At 42.5% G+C, this 20166-nt stretch overlaps 1 protein-coding gene and 1 long non-coding RNA gene across 3 annotated transcripts in view; one reads left to right on the top strand and one right to left on the bottom strand.

Moving 5' to 3' along the window:
* c5 (complement component 5) overlaps positions 1-3408 on the top strand; it is a 58526-nt gene extending 55118 nt beyond the window's left edge. For both annotated transcript variants that reach the window (XM_029722326.1, XM_029722325.1), the window contains 8 exons: positions 195-297; positions 1504-1578; positions 1758-1863; positions 1956-2042; positions 2230-2319; positions 2498-2581; positions 2688-2826; positions 2939-3408. In XM_029722326.1, coding sequence (XP_029578186.1) covers positions 195-297; positions 1504-1578; positions 1758-1863; positions 1956-2042; positions 2230-2319; positions 2498-2581; positions 2688-2826; positions 2939-3071 — 817 coding nt within the window. In that variant the 3' untranslated portion in view covers positions 3072-3408. The remainder of the gene's footprint in view (positions 1-194; positions 298-1503; positions 1579-1757; positions 1864-1955; positions 2043-2229; positions 2320-2497; positions 2582-2687; positions 2827-2938) is intronic.
* Positions 3409-11229: 7821 nt separating this feature from the next.
* LOC115167683 (uncharacterized) lies at positions 11230-19873 on the bottom strand. The gene is made up of 3 exons (XR_003870527.1): positions 19343-19873; positions 19067-19143; positions 11230-11703 (listed from the first exon to the last, which is right to left on the bottom strand). It is a non-coding gene; the product is annotated as an uncharacterized LOC115167683 (long non-coding RNA).
* Between the last annotated feature and the right edge of the window lie 293 nt (positions 19874-20166).

Raw genomic sequence — 20166 nt, 5'->3', positions numbered from 1 at the left:
GTATGCGTGTGTCTGTGCCAATGTTTGTGTTGCTTCACAGTCCCCGCTGTTCCATAAGGTGTTTTTTAAATCTGTTTTAATGTAATTAAAATACAAAGAAAACCTAATGCCACCACTGTAAAGATAATGTGCATTTCTGTATAGTAAAATATACTTCATAGAACAGTGGTTATATTTTCTCATATGTTTTAAAGATATAAACCCCCTCCAAACGAGGCATTCACTGACTCCAGCCACACAGTCATGGAAATCCAACTACCCACTGGGGTGCAACCCTTCCAAGAAGATCTGAATATGGTAATTAACATATTCATGTTTTCCACTTTCTCCTAAATCTACAATGAACAAGTGTTGGTTCCATGTTTCATGAGCTGAAATAAAAGATCCCAGAAATGTTCCATATGCACAAAAAATGTATTTCTCTCCTATTTTGTGCACAAATTTGTTTACATCCCTGTTAGTTAGCATTTTTCCTTTGCCAAGATAATCCATCCACCTGACAGGTGTGGCATATCAACAAGCTGATTAAACAGCATAATCATTACACAGGTGCACCAATAAAAGACCACTCTAAAATGTGCCACAGATGTCTCAAGTTTTGAGGGAGCGTGCAATTAGCATGCTGACTGCAGGATTGTCCACCAGAGCGATTGCCAGAAAATGTAATGTTCATTTCTCTACCATAAGCCGCCTCCATTGTCGTTTTAGAGACCAGCCAGCTGATGAAACTGTGGGTTTTGACAACCAAAGAATTTCTACATAAATTGTCAGAAACCGTTTCAGGGAAGCTCATCTGCATTCTCGTCGTCCTCACCAGGGTCTTGACCTGACCGCAGTTTTCTATGGACAACAAACACAGTTGCATTTTATCGATGGCAATTTGAATTCACAGAGATACCGTGACGAGATCCGAAGCCTATTGTTGTGCCATTCATCCGCCGCCATCACCTCATGTTTCAACATGATAATGCACGGCCCCATGTCGCAAGGACCTGTACACAATTCCTGGAAGCTGAAAATGTCCCAGTTCTTCCATGGCCTGCATATTCACTAGACATGTCACCAATTGAGCATGTTTGGGATGCTCTGGATCTACGTTTACAACAGCACGTACCAGTTCCCGCCAATATCCAGCAACTTTGCACAGCCATTAAAGAGGAGTTGGACAACATTCTACAGGCCACAATCAACAGCCTGATCAACTCTATGCGAAGGAGATGTAGCGCTGCATGAGGCAAATGGTGGTCACACCTAGATACTGACTGGTTTTCTGATCCACGCCACAATCTTTTTTTTAAAGATATCTGTGACCAACAGATGCATATCTGTATTCCCAGTCATGTGAAATCCATACATTAGGGCCTAATTAATTTATTTCAATTGAGAGATTTCCTTATATGAACTGTAACTCAGTAAAATCCATATTTTTGTTCAGTGTATTTGTACACTGTTCCACATGAATGACATGACCTGTTTTCAGTTGTGTGATCAATTCCCTCACAGTTTCGGGATGGACTGGAATCTGTGATATCTGACTACAAGATCACAGGAGACAAGGTTGTGCTTCAGCTGGACTCAGTAAGTTCCACTTATCTTCTCTTCTGCTATTGGAACATGTTGGTTTAGGTGTGGACATTCAAATGAATCATATAAATTAGTCCTATACTGTAGTTTAAATTTGTCCTAATACTGTAGTCCTATACTTTTGTTCAATTGAGTCATATAATGTTAACACTGTCATTGCCTTCACACTACAGGTCCCCACTGACGAATTCGTCTGTGTGGGATTCCGTATAAAAGAACTCTTTCGAGTTGGCATGGTCAGTGCATCCTTGTTTAAAATCTACGAGTACAATGATCAAGGTACAGTATGGCGGAAAACAAAACCCACAGAAACGAATATACCACAGGAAGTTTGACCAACCTAAAAATAATCCTTCTCTATTGCTCCACAGAGAGCCAATGTTCCAAGCTCTACTCCCCGCCTATAGAAACCAAGCTACTACGGCTTTGTGTAGAGGAACAGTGCCACTGCATGGCAGGTAAGTCATATGGGCTCAGAGGACAGTGGTGGTTGCGAGTAAATTATAAGCATTGAAGATGTATGGAGGGTGGAACGTGAGTGGGTTTGGAGAAAACTGGTTGGTCATTTGTTCAAGTTGATGTAAATTATGGGTGATTACTTTGTTTATTTTTATTTGTGACTGCAATCTGTTGCTGTGATGATAGCGGAATGCTGCAACTTCAAATCAGAGATGGATCCCAGCATCACTGCTGAGGAAAGAAGACAAGCTACCTGCCGTGACAATATTAAATATGGTAAGATGATACTTTGTTAGAACTGTTACCACCTCATCAGTAAAAATTGTCTCCAATGCCCAATTGATTTATTGAAGAAATTTCACATTTGTAGGCAGTCTTTTTGGTATGATGAGCTTATTCTATTTGTTTCGTTTAGGAGGCCTTGCATATGATATGTTTGCTTCTTTTCTCACAGCTTTCAAGGTAAAAATCAAATCCATTGTGGAAGAAGGTGATTTTATTACTTATGTGGCAAATGTGGAGGATCCCTTCAAAAGGGGTAAGTCTATCTCCTATAAAAACTTTTTAAAGTGAAGTAAGAAATATATATATATTTACAATTGTATGATATGTTTAACTTTATTCCTGTTTTGTGTAAATGACAGGGTTGGACAATGTCAATATCAACACAGAGGTGGAATTTGTCAAAAAGGCCAGTTGCAGTTCTGTGGATATGAAGATTAGTGGGCAGTACCTGATCATGGGTGCAGACAGCATGCAGATACGAGTTGGCAGAAGTTATAAGTGAGTGTGTGCATTGGTCTTTATTTTAGATTACAAAAAAATGATAAAACTTGGCTACTGACTATAACCACGTCTTTTTTGATTCAGGTCTGACCCTAACCCTATGTTTCAGGTATAGATACCCTTTGGATTCCCAGGCTACAGTTGAGATGTGGCCAACTGAATGTGAGGGAAGTCCCGCCTGCACTAAATATGTAGACATTCTGAATGATTATGCAGAACGTGTTCTGTTTGAAGGCTGTTAAAGGGGCACTTCACCCTTTTTCACCCAAATTCATAATCTCCAGCACCAACCCCAAAAAACGTCAGGTTTCTAAGTTCAGGAGACACTGATGACATAATCTGGTGTGCATCACGTGACAACTATGAGCAGGCAAAGATTACTTTACAAAGGTTTAGACACATTTAGGCATTTTTTGTTTATAGCAGCTAAATATAAAAGGAAACAGCAAGATACTAACTCAGGAAGACACAACATAATTTTATGATACGGTGTTTTTAGGATTATTGTGAATACATAAAGGTGCCATAGGTCTCATTCATTTTGTACAAATTACAAATAAACAGATGATATGGATTTCATGTGTGTGTGTCAGTAGCGGTGTGTGGGTAACATCATCAGGGATGCCAAGCCAGGGAAAGAAATAGACATTACAACCTATGTGTTGTGATAATTGCATTGTTTGCTCTATAACCTGTTAGTTCATAAACTGTACCTTGACAACGAGATATAGGCTTAAGGCCGAGACAATAAGAAGACACATTAGCTACATGTTGACCTTTCTATCCTTTCAGGCCAGGGGCATAATATATTAATTTATGGTTGGATCAGAATCGCTGTTATAATCATTGGCCAGTACGGAGAATTAAGTAAAACCACAAGTCCAAATCCCTATCTCCATCTGTGGCTAATTTAGGAAATGGACAATTTTAGTTAGCTAGCTAGCCACCGGAGGACGATGACACAACGAGATGCAACAATTCAAGTTTTCTGTCAATGACGTTTGGCTTCTGATGTGATGTGATTGGTGTGAAGCCAAAACCAAACTGGTTTCCCTTGACACTTTTTTTGGTGTGCCAGGACCATTTACAGCTGAGCTCACTCATAAAATATATATATCAAGGGAGTCCAAATGCTGGATGGCGTCCCTTGCATTCAGTGCTACGGGCAACAACGTCATACTCCTTTTGACCTGACAGCATCAGTTAGATGGGCTACACATGTTGAGACCGAGGGGCGCTGTTTCGTTCGCTCGGATGCTTTCTCCAGTGAGATACATTCAGCCTCTTGCGCATTGAAGGAAATGTATAAAACACACGAAAGATCAATTCTTTAGTATGTTTTTTTTTTGGAAGGGGGGGTTGGGGTGGAGATCCTGACTTCCCTTGGTATCCATGAATACACACCACTGTGTGTGTGTGTGTGTGCGCGTGTGCGTGTTTAAATCAGAGGATGAGTACAAGTACAATACCATACTATCCAATGCAATACACTACAAATGTTGTCTACCTTTCAACCAATTCATTGGTCACAATCAATATCAGGCATGACATTTAACTACATACTAATTGTTCATACTACTTTAATACATTGACCTAAATGGTGAATTGATCACAAAATGTTGCTAGTTGTTTGCAGTGTGTAAAATCACTGAACTTTCCCTTAAGTGTATCACAGAATAAGAAATGCTATGCAATAGGTTTTATTAGGGTTGATGAGTAGATTAACATGGTGAGTAAATATCAAATGTAGGTTAGTTATACCTTAAAAGAGAAAGTAAAACTTCTTCTGAGTTCCAAAATTACATATGAAATCTAATATAAAAACATGTTCATGATGGACTTTTGTAAATTCATTGTTATACACCAAAGTGACTTGCAATAAGTACGCTGCTCAAAAAAATAAAGGGAACACTTAAACAACACATCCTAGATCTGAATGAAATAAATAATGTTATTAAATCTGTGGTGCAACGTGGCGTTGGTGGATGGAGCGAGACATGATGTCCCAGATGTGCTCAATTGGATTCAGGTCTGGGGAACGGGCAGCCAGTCCATACCTTCCTCTTGCAGGAACTGCTGACACACTCCAGCCACATGAGGTCTAGCATTGTCTTGCATTAGGAGGAACCCAGGGCCAACCGCACCAGCATATGGTCTCACAAGGGGTCTGAGGATCTCATCTCGGTACCTAATGGCAGTCAGGCTACCTCTGGCGAGCACATGGAGGGCTGTGCGGCCCCTCAAAGAAATGCCACCCCACACCATGACTGACCCACCGCCAAAACGGTCATGCTGGAGGATGCTGCAGACAGCAGAACGTTCTCCACGGCGTCTCCAGACTCTGTCACATCTGTCACGTGCTCAGTGTGAACCTGCGTTCATCTGTGAAGAGCACAGGGCGCCAGTGGCGAATTTGCCAATCTTGGTGTTCTCTGGCAAATGCCAAACGTCCTGCACGGTGTTGGGCTGTAAGCACAACCCCCACCTGTGGACGTCGGGCCCTCATTCCACCCTCATGGAGTCTGTTTCTGACTGTTTGAGCAGACACATGCACATTTGTGGCCTGCTGGAGGTCATTTTGCAGGGCTCTGGCAGTGCTCCTCCTGCTCCTCCTTGCACAAAGGCGGAGGTAGCGGTCCTGCTGCTGAGTTGTTGCCCTCCTACGGCCTCCTCCACGTCTCCTGATGTACTGCCCTGTCTCCTGGTAGCGCCTCCATGCTCTGGACACTACGATGACAGACACAGCAAACCTTCTTGCCACAGCTCGCATTGATGTGCCATCCTGGATGAGCTGCACTACCTGAGCCACTTGTGTGGGTTGTAGACTCCGTCTCATGCTACCACTAGAGTGAAAGCACCGCCATCATTCAAAAGTGACCAAAACATCAGCCAGGAAGAATAGGAACTGAGAAGTGGTCTGTGGTCTCCACCTGCAGAACCACTCCTTTATTGGGGGTGTCTTGCTTATTGCCTATAATTTCAACCTGTTGTCTATTCCATTTGCACAACAGCATGTGAAATTTATTGTCAATCAGTGTTGCTTCCTAAGTGGACAGTTTGATTTCACAGAAGTGTGATTGACTTGGAGTTACATTGTGTTGTTTAAGTGTTCCATTTATTTTTTTGAGCAGTATATATAAAAAAACAATATCCTCAATATATTTGTATTTTATTTTTTTAACCTTTATTTAACTACTGTAAATTCCGGACTATAAGCCGCAACTTTTTCCACACAGTTTGAACCTCGCGGCTTAAACAATGACGCGGCTAATATATGGATTTTTCCCGCTTTCAATTTTTTTTTCTCCAAAAAAACACATTCTGTGACGTGCTCAGATTTTTGGCGGCATGAAGCTTTCATTAGACCAATGAAATTGCCGAACGGGTTAAGGTCAAACAGTGACGAGAGCGACAATGAAAATGATCCAATATCGGATGAAGCAATTCTGAGGCTATTCAACTCCGACACCGAAGGAGATGACTTCAGTGGTTTCAGTGCACAGGAGGAGGAAGATAGTGACCAATGACTTTCTTGGTAGGCTACTGTTTACTGCAAATTTTTTATTTTTGTTACAAGCCGTGTTTCGTTAAAGCCTATTTATTTTTGTTACAAGCCGTGCTTCGTTAAAGCCTATTTATTTTTGTTACAAGCCGTGTTTTGTTAAAGCCTATTTATTTTTGTTACAAGCCGTGTTTCGTTAAAGCCTGTGTAAAGTTAATTTGTTTCAATGTACCGGTAGGCACCTGCGGCTTATAGACATGTGCGGCTTATTTATGTTCAAAATAATACTTTTTTAAAAATTCAGTAGGTGCGGCTTATATTCAGGTGCGCTCAATAGTCCGGAAATTACGGTAGGCAAGTCGTTAAAAACACATTTTTATTTACAATGGCGGCTTACCAAAAGGCCTCCTGCGGGGACCGGGGCTGGGATTAAAAATGTAAATATAGAACAAAACACACATCACGACAACAGAGACACCACAACACTACATGAAGAGAGACCTAAGACAACAACATAAAATGGCAGCAACATATGACAACACATGAAAACACAGCATGGTAGCAACACCACATGACAACAACATTAAACGCAACACAACATGGCAGCAGCACAACATGGTAGCAGCACAAAACATGGTACAAACATTATTGGGCACAGACAACAGCACAAAGGCAAGAAGGTACAGACAACAATACATCACACGAAGCAGCCACAACTGTCAGTAAGAGTGTCCATGATTGAGTCTTTGAATGAAGAGATGGAGAAAACAACTGCCCAGTTTGAGTGTTTGTTGCAGCTCGTTCAAATTGCTAGCTGCAGTGAACTGAAAAGAGGAGCGACCCAGGGATGTGTGTGCTTTGGGGACCTTTAACAGAATGTGACTGGTAGAACGGGTGTTGTTTGTGGAGGATGAGGGCTGCAGTAGGTATCTCAGATAAGGGGGAGTGAGGCCTAAGAGGGTTTTATAAATAAGCATCAACCAGTGGGTCTTGCGACGGGTATACAGAGACGACCAGTTTACAGAGGAGTATAGAGTGCAGTGATGTGTCCCAAAGGAGTATTGGTGGCAAATCTGATGGCCGAATGGTAAAGAACATCTAGCCGCTTGAGAGCACCCTTACCTGCCGATCTATAAATTGCGTCTCCGTAATCTAGCATGGATAGGATGGTCATCTGAATCAGCTTGATCTCCCCCTTTCAATGAAGGATGCACCGTGGCTGCCTTCCAAGCAATGGGAACCTCCCCAGAGAGGAGAGACAGGTTAAAAAGGTCAAAGTACTCCCACCAGATAAAGTATTTCCACCTCAGTAGTCAAAAGTAAATAAAGACAAAAGAAAATGATAGAACCTAATTAGAGTCTGGGACAAACTGAACACAAAGGCCTTACACACACACACATTCTCTTCAGGAAACCCAAACGACTCTTTGTCAGAATCCTGGGATGCTTCAAGAATTCTGGAAAGTTTGGAAAAGCATAGGTCATAACATTAATAGTGCGAGAAGCAAAACAAAAAACACACAGTTTACTAAACATAACACCAATATCACACTATCACCAATAGCAACAACAACAGTGTCACATCAAAAGTGACAGGCTCGTGGTGCTGAAATGAAAGCGATCGTAAAAGCCAATTTATGCTTGATCCATAAATGTGGTCGGAGGCTCCGTATGGAGGGTGTGATGCAATTGCAGAGCCTCCGGAGGCATGCAGAGGCCAAATTGAGGTCTGTCACACATCGCTGTGCGCCTCTCAAATTTTGTAACAATGCAGATGGCTCCGTTTAGCTCTGTGTAGCTCTGCAATGACATGATTGGTTGACGATAGGTGGAGGCGGTACATCCTGTATTAACACAAACTCACTTCCTTCAGAACAAACATGGAGAAATTTTACAAAAGGCTATCAGAGGAAGTTCGCAAATACACTGCTCAAAAAAATAAAGGGAACACTTAAACAACACATCCTAGATCTGAATGAAAGAAATAATCTTATTAAATACTTTTTTCTTTACATAGTTGAATGTGCTGACAACAAAATCACACAAAAATAATCAATGGAAATCCAATTTATCAACCCATGGAGGTCTGGATTTGGAGTCACACTCAAAATTAAAGTGGAAAACCACACTACAGGCTGATCCAACTTTGATGTAATGTCCTTAAAACAAGTCAAAATGAGGCTCAGTAGTGTGTGTGGCCTCCACGTGCCTGTATGACCTCCCTACAACGCCTGGGCATGCTCCTGATGAGGTGGCGATGGTCTCCTGAGGGATCTCCTCCCAGACCTGGACTAAAGCATCCGCCAACTCCTGGACAGTCTGTGGTGCAACGTGGCGTTGGTGGATGGAGCGAGACATGATGTCCCAGATGTGCTTAATTGGATTCAGGTCTGGGGAACGGGCGGGCCAGTCCATAGCATCAATGCCTTCCTCTTGCAGGAACTGCTGACACACTCCAGCCACATGAGGTCTAGCATTGTCTTGCATTAGGAGGAACCCAGGGCCAACCGCACCAGCATATGGTCTCACAAGGGGTCTGAGGATCTCATCTCCGTACCTAATGGCAGTCAGGCTACCTCTGGTGAGCACATGGAGGGCTGTGCGGCCCCCCAAAGAAATGCCACCCTACACCATGACTGACCCACCGCCAAACCGGTCATGCTTGAGGATGTTGCAGGCAGCAGAACGTTCTCCACGGCGTCTCCAGACTGTCACGTCTGTCATGTGTGCTCAGTGTGAACCTGCTTTCATCTGTGAAGAGCACAGGGCGCCAGTGGCGAATTTGCCAATCTTGGTGTTCTCTGGCAAATGCCAAACGTCCTGCACGGTATTGTGCTGTAAGCACAACCCCCACCTGTGGACGTCGGGCCCTCATACCACCCTCATGGAGTCTGTTTCTGACCGTTTGAGCAGACACATGCACATTTGTGGCCTGCTGGTGGTCATTTTGCAGGGCTCTGGCAGTGCTCCTCCTGCTCCTCCTTGCACAAAGGCGGAGGTAGCGGTCCTGCTGCTGAGTTGTTGCCCTCCTACGGCCTCCTCCACGTCTCCTGATGTACTGGCCTGTCTCCTGGTAGCGCCTCCATACTCTGGACACTACGCTGACAGACACAGCAAACCTTCTTGCCACAGCTCGCATTGATGTGCCATCCTGGATGAGCTGCACTACCTGAGCCACTTGTGTGGGTTGTAGACTCCGTCTCATGCTACCACTTGAGTGAAAGCACCGCCAGCATTCAAAAGTGACCAAAACATCAGCCAGGAAGCATAGGAACTGAGAAGTGGTCTGTGGTCTCCACCTGCAGAACCACTCCTTTATTGGGGGTGTCTTGCTTATTGCCTATAATTTCCTGTTGTCTATTCCATTTGCACAACAGCATGTGAAATGTATTGTCAATCAGTGTTGCTTCCTAAGTGGATAGTTTGATTTCACAGAAGTGTGATTGACTTGGAGTTACATTGTCTGGTTTAAGCGTTCCCTTTATTTTTTTGAGCAGTATATAAACATCTTTATGATACCACGTGTAGGGATTTCAAAGACAATAGTTTAGTTTAAACTCCTGGAAAGAGATCAGGGAGGTAATGGGGATGGAAGGGGAAGCTTGCTACAAGAAGTGGAGGCAGTTGGTTAAGATTTTTTTTAAATGAAGGGTCGAAGTGGAGATGCAGGTGGGAAAACGGTGCCGCCTTTTTACTTCATGCTATCATGGCTGAGCTCCTATGTCAATCACCGGGGGAACCGACTCCAACATATCAGAAGAGGTAAGGTCTTTTTGTTTAGCCAGCCGCTCGTAATTAGCTGGCTAGCTATATAGAGATTAGCCCTGAATCAGTACGAGTGGTGCGTTTTAAGTGGTGCAGACCAACAACATTTAACAGAGCCCTGAACAGTTTTGTGCCAACCTCTAACACTTTTAAATGAGCACTGTTTGAACATGGTATTTTGTAATTGTCATGTAAACTGTATCTGTAATTGTAATGTTTGTATGTATTGAGCTGTTATGTATTTATTGTGTATTTCTGTCCTACCGATTGCCACACATCAAGTTCCCCCCGGGAAAAATATATATCACTCTCTCTCTACGCCCCGCTCGAGCTAGAGAGATTACATAGATAGTGATGGATAGATTGAAGCGAGTTAAAGACATGGTGTTTATAATAAGTTTAATAAATCCATATGGTAGATGGGTGTTATGCTATCATTATACGTTGTATTACTGATCAGTAAACATTACCGTTATGAAAAAACTACACCGGCTGGTTATTGTACACGTAACGTTTTATGAACTGATGTAATTGCATATGTCAGATGACTGCAGCGCAGGATCAGGCCCATTTAGTCCTGAGTTAAACAACTCTGCTCAATCCCGTGCAAAGTTTGCGATACATAAGCTCCTCTTTGAAATGGAGCTGGCTATGTATGAGTAGCCAGCGTCTGAGGATCAGCAGGGCACTGAAGAGTACACAACCACACACACTCAAAATAAATGTTTTGTTCTTTAAAAAAGGTTGTGTGACACTTTATATTGTTGAGATATGTTGTAAAGGGTTTGTATAGCATCTTTAATTTGTTTAATTTAACTGTTAATTAGTGAATGAATAACTTCTCTGTTGATAACTGATTCATTAAATTATTTAAATGTCCAGAAATTATGTTTTAATGTCTATAAACTAAGTATAAATGCTGTGCCAACCCTTAATAATATATAACTAATTTATGTTTGCACTTTGATCTGTTGAGTTGGACAAGTCTGCAGCACTACCTCATATATTTGCACTTGTAGAATTACCAAATTGGAAAAATTAAAGTTTTTGTTTTGCAAACATTTCTCAAGTCTTTGTCATGTCATTTGTCATGTCACTTCAAATGTATGTTGACAAAATCAACAGTCATTCAACAGGTTACATATCAATGTTTTATTACTGTATTACTTCAATTCTGACAAGTCTGATACCAAGAGACACTTTCCTGAGGTGACATAAAAAATGTCTTAAGTTAGTTCCTGGTCCCCAATGCAGCCCGTGATGCATTGGTATTGCAGAGTCGCCCTGGATCCTGAAGGTTGACATCACACATCACCTGCCTTCTCCGCTCTCCTGGCTGTTGTTGTTCACCAGATGCCGTGGTGGAATCTGTGAAGTTGGGAGGGATGTAACTGGCAGTTGGGATGTTGGCAGCATCGGTTTATGTCAAGTAGTTGTAAAGGGCGATGCATGCCTTCACAACATCCACCGCCTTGTCGGGATGGAACTCAATTGGCCAGCAAAGGATCCTCCACCTGGCAGTCAAGATGCCAAAGAGTTCTCAATGATGCGTTGTGCACGGCAATGATGGTAGTTGTACATTTTCTGTTCTTCATCAAGGTTGGTACCTGTAAATTGAGTAAAAAGACAAATACAAGCCATTGGTTTTCATTGGCATGACAATTGTGGTACTAAATATTATTACCTGTATAAATACAGGTAGAGGTGGTGCTGAACATACCAAAGGCATTAAACATTACTGATGCTGGACCAAGAAAAGAATGTAAATATAAAAGCATTCACACAATGTTGTGTTTTTTGTGTGCGCTACAATAAACAACTCCTTGGCTACAATTGTCAGAACGTTGTCGAGTGTTGTGATGCAAAAATTAAGTAGGCCTATTTGGGAGGGAAAAGTCTAAATGGGAAACTTGGGACATCCCAACTGACGTCAACCAACTGAAGTTGACATTTAAAAGGTTAAGGTAGGGTAGGGGTTTAGGGATATCCTAAGGAACCTGGAGAGCACTACTTTTTCCTATAGAATGATTGTAGCTACAATTTGAAGTCCTTGTTGCCCATGGTTGCTGAAGCATACGTAATGTATAAAAGGAACAGCAGTACATCCAACACATAGCAAGTACCTTGGGCCTGAACGTCTCACTGGTAAACTCATAGTGTATATCTATACATAACTGGGTAGGGGCGCATGAGATTAACATGGAGGGGGAAAGCGGCATCTCCAACAAACACATGCAGGACTGTGGTTGTGGTGCCAGGCAGGTCTTGAGGTGGTGGCAACTCGAGCTTCCCCTCAAGGAGATGAGACCCAAAGGTGCTCTCCTGTAACACTCCTCTGTTGCTTTGCCGACCATGTGCCCCCATGTCTACCATGGTGAAACGATAGTGGCCATCACATACTCCAAGAAGCACTATGGAGTGTGTGCCCTTGTAATTGAAATAGTCACTACCCACTAAAGGTGGTGCCTTGACCTGGACGTGCTTCCCATCAATACAACGAAGGCAGTATGGAAAGTTCCACATCCTCCAGAATTAATTTGCGACCTGCAAAACACCAGTCTCAACGTCAACAATGAAGAGGCGACTCCGGGATGCTGGCCTTCTATGCAGAGTTGCAAAGAAAAAGCCATATCTCAGACTGGCCAATAAAAAGAAAAGTTTAAGATGGGCAAAAGAACACAGACATTGGATAGAGAAACTCTGCCTAAAAGGCCAGCATTCCGGAGTCGCCTCATCACTGTTGACGTTGAGACTGGTGTTTTGCGTGTACTATTTAATGAAGACTTGTGAGGTGTCTGTTTCTCAAACTAGACACTCTAATGTACCTGTCCTCTTGCTCAGTTGTGCACCGGGGCCTCCCACTCATCTTTCTATTCAGGTTAGAGCCAGTTTGCGCTGTTCTGTGACGGGAGTAGTGCACAGCGTTGTACCAGATCTTCAGTTTCTCTGCCATTTCTCGCATGGAATAGCCTTCATTTCTCAGAACAAGAATAGACTTCAGAATAAAGTACTTTTCTTCTGGCCATTTTGAGCCTGTAATCGAACCCACAAATGCTGATGTTCCAGAAACTCTGACCTCAGCTGAGACCCTCCTCTCCTTCCCGTATTTTGAGGAAAGACCCTTCTTTATACTTCCTGTTTGGCATGATGCTCTCAAGGTGTTTCTTTCTCATGTTGTGTGGTATTACCTATAGATGACTCCTAGATACTTTCACATAGTTTGTCTCTGAATTGGTGTCCACATCAGGCTATTTTACTTGTTACTTGTGTGTTAGAATACTGCTTCCCTTTCACATAATTTGAAGGATCCCTCCACTGCCACCTGCTCTCTCTCTCTTTCTCTCCAGGATACATTAGGGAAAGTTGCTTTGCGGTTGGCACCACGCCTGCCAGGCTGCCAGACAACATCCTAAACTTTGTTAACCCTTGTTCAACTGCTCTTTGATTAAATCGGTTTAATTAAATGTTTACATTTGCTTCAAGTGTGTTTTTTTAACTAAAAGTTGACAGATGACACTTGAATAGTAAATCTCGCTCATTTGTGCCCCTCAGTCATATTTTTTTGACAGATTTTCTACTTCAGTACCAAAATGTTATGGCTGCTCCCATAGGATATAGTAATTACAAAAATGGACAACACAGAAAGCAGAGCTTAAGTTTAAAAGCTCTCATATGGTGTTTTTCATTAGAAATTTGGTGGACACTATGCTGGCCAAAGGTCCCATGGCAACAATAAAGATAGATTATGATTCAGAATGTAATGGGAATTTTCTACCACCATTTCTTTTGACAAGGATAAGAGGACCTACTGCCTGATGCTTCTGGATCTGCAGATACACTATAAAGTGCAATTGGAAAGTATTCAGACCATTTTTTCCACATTTTGTTACATTACAGCATTATTTTTAAATTAATTAAATCGGTTTTTTACCGTCATCAAGCTACAACATACAAAACACCATAATGACAAAAGAAACATGTTTATTTTTTAAAATAAATAAAATAATACATTTACATAATGCCCCATGTACAATAGCGCAAGTGCCGCGCGTTGAAACTACGCTTCCCATTAATTTTCAATGGCAGGAAAGTGGTGAGAAGCAGGGGACCTTTGGGCGATGAGAACGTGGCATGAAAAATATACATTTTCCCAACTTTATGCCAATCACTAGCTGGATGGGCTATGTACAGGATGGGCTATGTACAGCTGCAGCGATCGGTAAGCTGCTCAGATAGCTGATGCTTAAAGTTAGTGAGGGAGATATAAGTCTCCAACTTCAGCAATTTGTGCAATTTGTTCCAGTCATTGGCAGCAGAGAACTGGAAGGAAACACGGCCAAAGTGGGTGTTGGCTTTGGGGATGACCAGTGAGATATACCTGCTGGAGCGCGTGCTACGGGTAGGTGTTGTTATGGTGACCAGTGAGCTGAGATAAGGCGGAGCATTACCTAGCAAAGACTTATATATGACCTGGAGCCAGTGGGTCTGGCGACGAATATGTAGCGAGGGCCAGCCGACAAGAGCATACAGGTCGCAGTGGTGGGTGGGTATGGGGCTTTGGTGAAAAAAAGGATGACACTGTGACAGACTGCATCCAGTTTGCTAAGTAGAGTGTTGGAGGCTATTTTATAAATGACATTGCCGAAGTCGAGGATCGGTAGGATAGTCAGTTTTGCGAGGGTATGTTTGGCAGAATGAGATAAGGATGCTTTGTTGCAAAATAGGAAGCTGATTCTAGATTTAATTTTGGATTGGAGATGCTTAATGTGAGTCTGGAAGGAGAGTTTACAGTCTAGCCAGACACCTAGGTATTTGTAGTTGTCCACATATTCTAAGTCAGAACCGTCCAGAGTAGCGATGCTAGTCGAGCGGGTGGGTGCAGGCAGCAATCGGTTGAAGAGCATGCATTTAGTTTTACTAGCGTTTAAGAGCAGTTGGAGGCCATGGAAGGAGTGTTGTATGGCATTGAAGCTCGTTTGGAGGTTCCTGTAGCAAGAGTGACATCATTGATATATACAGAGAAGAGAGTTGGCTCGAGAATTGAACCATGTGACACCCCCATAGACTGCCAGAGGTCGGGACAACAGGCCCTCTGATTTGACATACTGAACTCTGAGAAGTAGTTAGTGAACCAGGCGAGGCAGTCATTTGAGAAAGCAAGGAGTTGAGTCTGCCGATTAGAATATGATGATTGACAGAGTCGAAAACCTTGGCCAGGTCGATGAAAACGGCTGCACAGTACTGTCTTTTATCGATGGTGGTGATGATATCATTTAGTACCTTGAGCGTGGCTGAGGTGCACCCATGACCAGCTCAGAAACCGGATTGCACAGCAGAGAAGGTACGGTAGGATTCGAAATGGTCAGTGATCTGTTTGTTATCTTGGCTTTCAAAGACTTTAGATAGGCAGGGCAGGATGGATATAGGTCTGTAACTGTTTGGGTCTAGAGTGTCTCCCCCTTTGAAGAGGGGGACGACAGCGGCAGCTTTCCAGTCTTTAGGAATCTCGGACGATACGAAAGAGAGGTTGAACAGACTAGTATTAGGGGTTGCAACAATGGCGCCGTATAATTTTAGAAAGAAAGGGTCCAGATTGTCTAGCCCAGCTGATTTGTATGGGTCCAGGTTTTCCAGCTCTTTCAGAACATCTGCTATCTGGATTTGGGTGAAGGAAAAGCTGGGGAGGCTTGGGCATCCTTGGGAGCAATTTCCAAATGCCTGAAGGTACCACGTTCATCTGTACAAACAATAGTACACAAGTATAAACACCATGGGACCACGCAGCCGTCATACAGCTCAAGAAGATGCATTCTGTCTCCTAGAGATTAATGTACTTTGGTGCAAAGAGTGCAACTCAATCCCAGAACAACAGCAAAGGACCTTGTGAAGATGCTGGAAGAAACAGGTACAAAAGTATATATATATCCACAGCAAAACGAGTCCTATATCGACATAACCTGAAATGCCGTGCAGCAAGGAAGAAGCCACTGCTCCAAAACCGCCATAAAAAAGCCAGACTACGGTTTGCAACTGCACATGAGGACAAAGATCGTACTTTTTGGAGAAATGTCCTCTGGTCTGATGAAACAAAAATAGACCTGTTTGGCCATAATGACCATCGTTATATTTCAAGGGAAAAGGGGGAGGCTTGCAAGCCGAAGAGCACCGTCCCAACTGTGAAGCACGAGGGTGGCAGAATCATGTTGTGGGGGTGCTTTGCTGCAGGAGGGACTGCTGCATTTCACAAAATAGATGGCATCATGAGGGAAGAAAATTATGTGGAAATATTGAAGCAACATTTCAACACATCAGTCAGGAAGTTAAAGCTTGGTCGCAAATGGGTCTTCCAAATGGGCAATGACCTCAAGCATACTTCCAAAGTTGTGGCAAAATGGCTTAAGGACATCAAAGTCAAGGTATTGGAGTGCCCATCAACAAAGCCCTGACCTCAATCCCATAGAAAATGTGTGGGCAGAACTGAAAAAGTGTGTGTGATCAAGGAGGCCTACAAACCTGACTCAGTTACACCAGCTCTGTCAGAAGGAATGGGTCAAAATTCACCCAGCTTATTGTGGGAAGCTTGTGGAAGACTACCCAAAACGTTCGACCCAAGTTAAACAATTTCAAAGCAATGCTACCAAATACTAATTGAGTGTATGTAAACTTACCCACTGGGAATAAAAAAATCTGAAATAAATAATTATCTCTATTATTATTCTGACATTTCACATTCTTAAACTAAAGTGGTGATCCTAACAGGGAATTTTTACTAGGATCAAATGTCAGGAATTGTGAAAAACTGAGTTTAATTGTATTTGGCTAAGATGCATGTAAACTTCCGACTTCAACTGTATATACACCAACACGTAAGTGGTGTAAAAAGTATTCTGAGAAATGTTCAGTGGTCCCCTTACGGATATTTGATATTGATAAGGTTAAAGCACTGAATGTGTCATGCCTACTCCTGCTCCCTCCCTCCGGTGGTCGATGTATCACATCTGGCTGTGATTGGGAGTCCCATAGGGCGGCGCAAAATTGGCCCAGCGGCGTCTGTGTTCGGCCGGGGTAGGCCGTCATTGTAAATAATAATTTGTTCTTAACTGACTTGCCTAGTTAAATTACAAAATCAGGTAACCTTACAGACCGAAAGCTTGATTGGATGGCGGATAATGTGATTATATGAGAAGATTTGATTTTAATAATCCCACCTCTCTGCCTAAGCAACCCATCACCCTGGCCTACTGTACTCTCCCCCAGGTTATTTGTCTTATATACAGAAGCAAATGGAATAGGTCCCCAGTTAGGGGAAAGTAATTGTTAGTATAATATTTCTGTCCACAATAACCGTACCCTGCCATTACTGTTGAGAAATTGAACATTCCACCCTAACATGTCGTTGGGAATGTGTTATAAACTTAAGAATGTCAGTGTGTATGCTAAACCAACTGCCTCAGTGAGTGGAACTATGTATGTGTGTGGGGGGAAAGCCTAATATTATCTGCCTACAAACTGGTCAGGATCATGCTATGCTGCCTACTGTATGATTCTGGTGTGTGTGCTACCCCAGTACCCCCAAATCACCCTTTCTCCCACTTGTATAGAACAATTGTACCTGGCCCTGCAAAATGTTTTTTCTCTGTATTAATTCCCAATCATGGCATGACAACTGTGCTTGATTCCATTAGAGAACTATCAAATTAAAATTAAGTAAAAATAATGGGTAATGCTACTGCTACTATTATTGAAGAATTAACTGCTGAACTTTTGTCTACGTGTACTATGATCTTACAGAATAGATTGGCTTTGGATATTATCCTAGCATCTAAGAGAGAAACTTGTGCGGTGGTGGGTCAAGAATGTTCTGTCTGATCTCATGCCTGACAACCTTGGAGAGGAGATTGTGTGAAACAGCAGTATCTCCTCCCCGCCAGATAGTCATGACAACAGAAGTGCTCACCACTGTCTCCCTTTTCATTGGGGATCCAGATTGCTCCATTAGAAATGACCCCGATCCCTCTGAACCTCCCTTTTCCACAGATTATTATTATTAAGTTATCTTTCAGGCGTTCCATTCAGATCACCCCTTTCTGTGTAAAATGCCAATTTCCTAGAAACCAAAAGGTTTTAAGTTCTGTCTGACAACAGCTCAGATATACAGTGCAATCGAAAAGTATTCAGACCCTTTCCCTTTTTCCACATTTTGTTACATTACAGCCTTATTCTAAAATTGATTAAATTATGTTTCCCTCATCAATCTACACACAATATCCCATAATGACAAAGTGAAAACAGGTTTGTAGACATTTTTGCAAATGTATTAAAAATATAAAACCAAAATACCTTATTTACATAAGTATTCAGACCCTTTGCTATGAGACTCGAAATTGAGCTCAGGAGCATCCTGTTTCCATTGATCATCCTTGACTGGGACGAAGGTTCACCTTCCGACAGGACAATGACCCTAAGCACACAGCCAAGACAACGCAGGAGTGGCTTCGGTTCAAGTCTCTTAATCTCCTTGAGTGGCCCAGCCAGAGCCCGGACTTGAACCCGATCAAACATCTCTGGAGACCTGAAAATAGCTGTGCAGCATCACTCCAGGTTCAACCTGACAGAGCTTTAGAGGATCTGCAGAGAAGAATGTAAGAAACTCTCCAAATACAGGTTTGCCAAGCTTGTAGCGTCATACCTAAGAAGACACAAGGCTATAATCGCTGCCAAAAGTGCTTCAACAAAGTACTGAGTAAAGAGTCTGAATGCTTATGTGAATGTGATATTTCAGTTTTTAATACATTTGCGAAACACTGTCATTATCGGGTATTGTGTGTAGATTGATGAGGGGAAAAAACTATTTAATACATTTTAGAACAAGGCTGTAACATAACAAAATGTGGAAAAAAGTCAAGGGGTCTGAATACTTTCCGAATGCACTGTATACCCACACCAATAAAATGGCTGATTTTAACTTACTGTATTGGCTGTAACTGGATGAGGTCCATGATGATCTGTTTAGATGCCATACTGTGTCCTTCTCCTACAGGCACATTCTGAACACACACTATCAGGCTTGACTGTAGTTCAACTCAATATTGTTGTATTGAATGTTTAAGGAATAGATATGTAAAGGGCCAGATAGGTAACCATTTACAGTAACAGAGGTTCATTATTAGCCTACTCAGTCAATAAGCACCAGCCAGACAGAAGATCTAGCTAACTTAGCTACAGAAAGTATTGTAAAAATCTCACCTTTCTGCAGCACGAAGTCAACAACAACTGAACGCAGGATCACATCAGATTGAGGGACTAATATTAACTTACTTCCACTAGCTAGCTACTACTAGCTAGCATGAGGGACTAACTTACTTCCACTAGCTGGCTACTACTAGCTAGCACGATCGACTAACTTCCACTAGCAATCATGACTTAAGCAAGTAGGCAGGTAGGACTAGCTAGCCAGCTTGCTAGCTAGTCATCAATAACGTTAGCTGGCAAATGCTAGCAAGCCAGGTAGTGCAAACCAAATTTGTTCAGTTGTTGAGTTTGTTCTATTGGCATGATAACTTCAGGATAAGTTAACCATCTTACCTAACATTACAATTTTTTTTATCTTCATGTCGTACAAACGTCTAACCCTTTCTCTGTGCTTCCGACACTGCAGCTCAACCCAGACTGTAAACAAACACCCGCTATGCACCCTGGATGTTATATTAGCGGGCCAGGGGCCTGTTGCACAAAAGTAGAATTAAGACATCCGGGATAAATGACTCAGCTGAGCTCAATGAAGCCAAAACATGTGCGTCCAGGCTTAATTGGTTGCACAAAGACCAAGCCAGGATGAGCAGACACGGATTCATTAAGCCAGGTGAAACCAATCCTGGATAGGTGCGCGCTCACGGCTCACTCAAATAGACCCCGCCACAGATCACAGATTAACTGATTTACCATGGCAACTAGAGCCGCGTACTTTTCCCCGTCGGAAGCACAAATCCTCATGGAGGCATACGAGGAGGTAAAAGATATAATTAAGAAGAAAGGCAACACCGCCACAGTGATAAAGCAAAGAGAAAAAG

The sequence above is a fragment of the Salmo trutta genome, chromosome 29 (genome assembly GCF_901001165.1).
Source record: "Salmo trutta chromosome 29, fSalTru1.1, whole genome shotgun sequence".
In the NCBI taxonomy this organism is placed as follows: Eukaryota; Metazoa; Chordata; class Actinopteri; order Salmoniformes; family Salmonidae; genus Salmo; species Salmo trutta.
The sequence above is the reverse complement of the archived record's forward strand: the minus strand, read 5'-3'. Positions and strand labels throughout refer to the sequence as shown.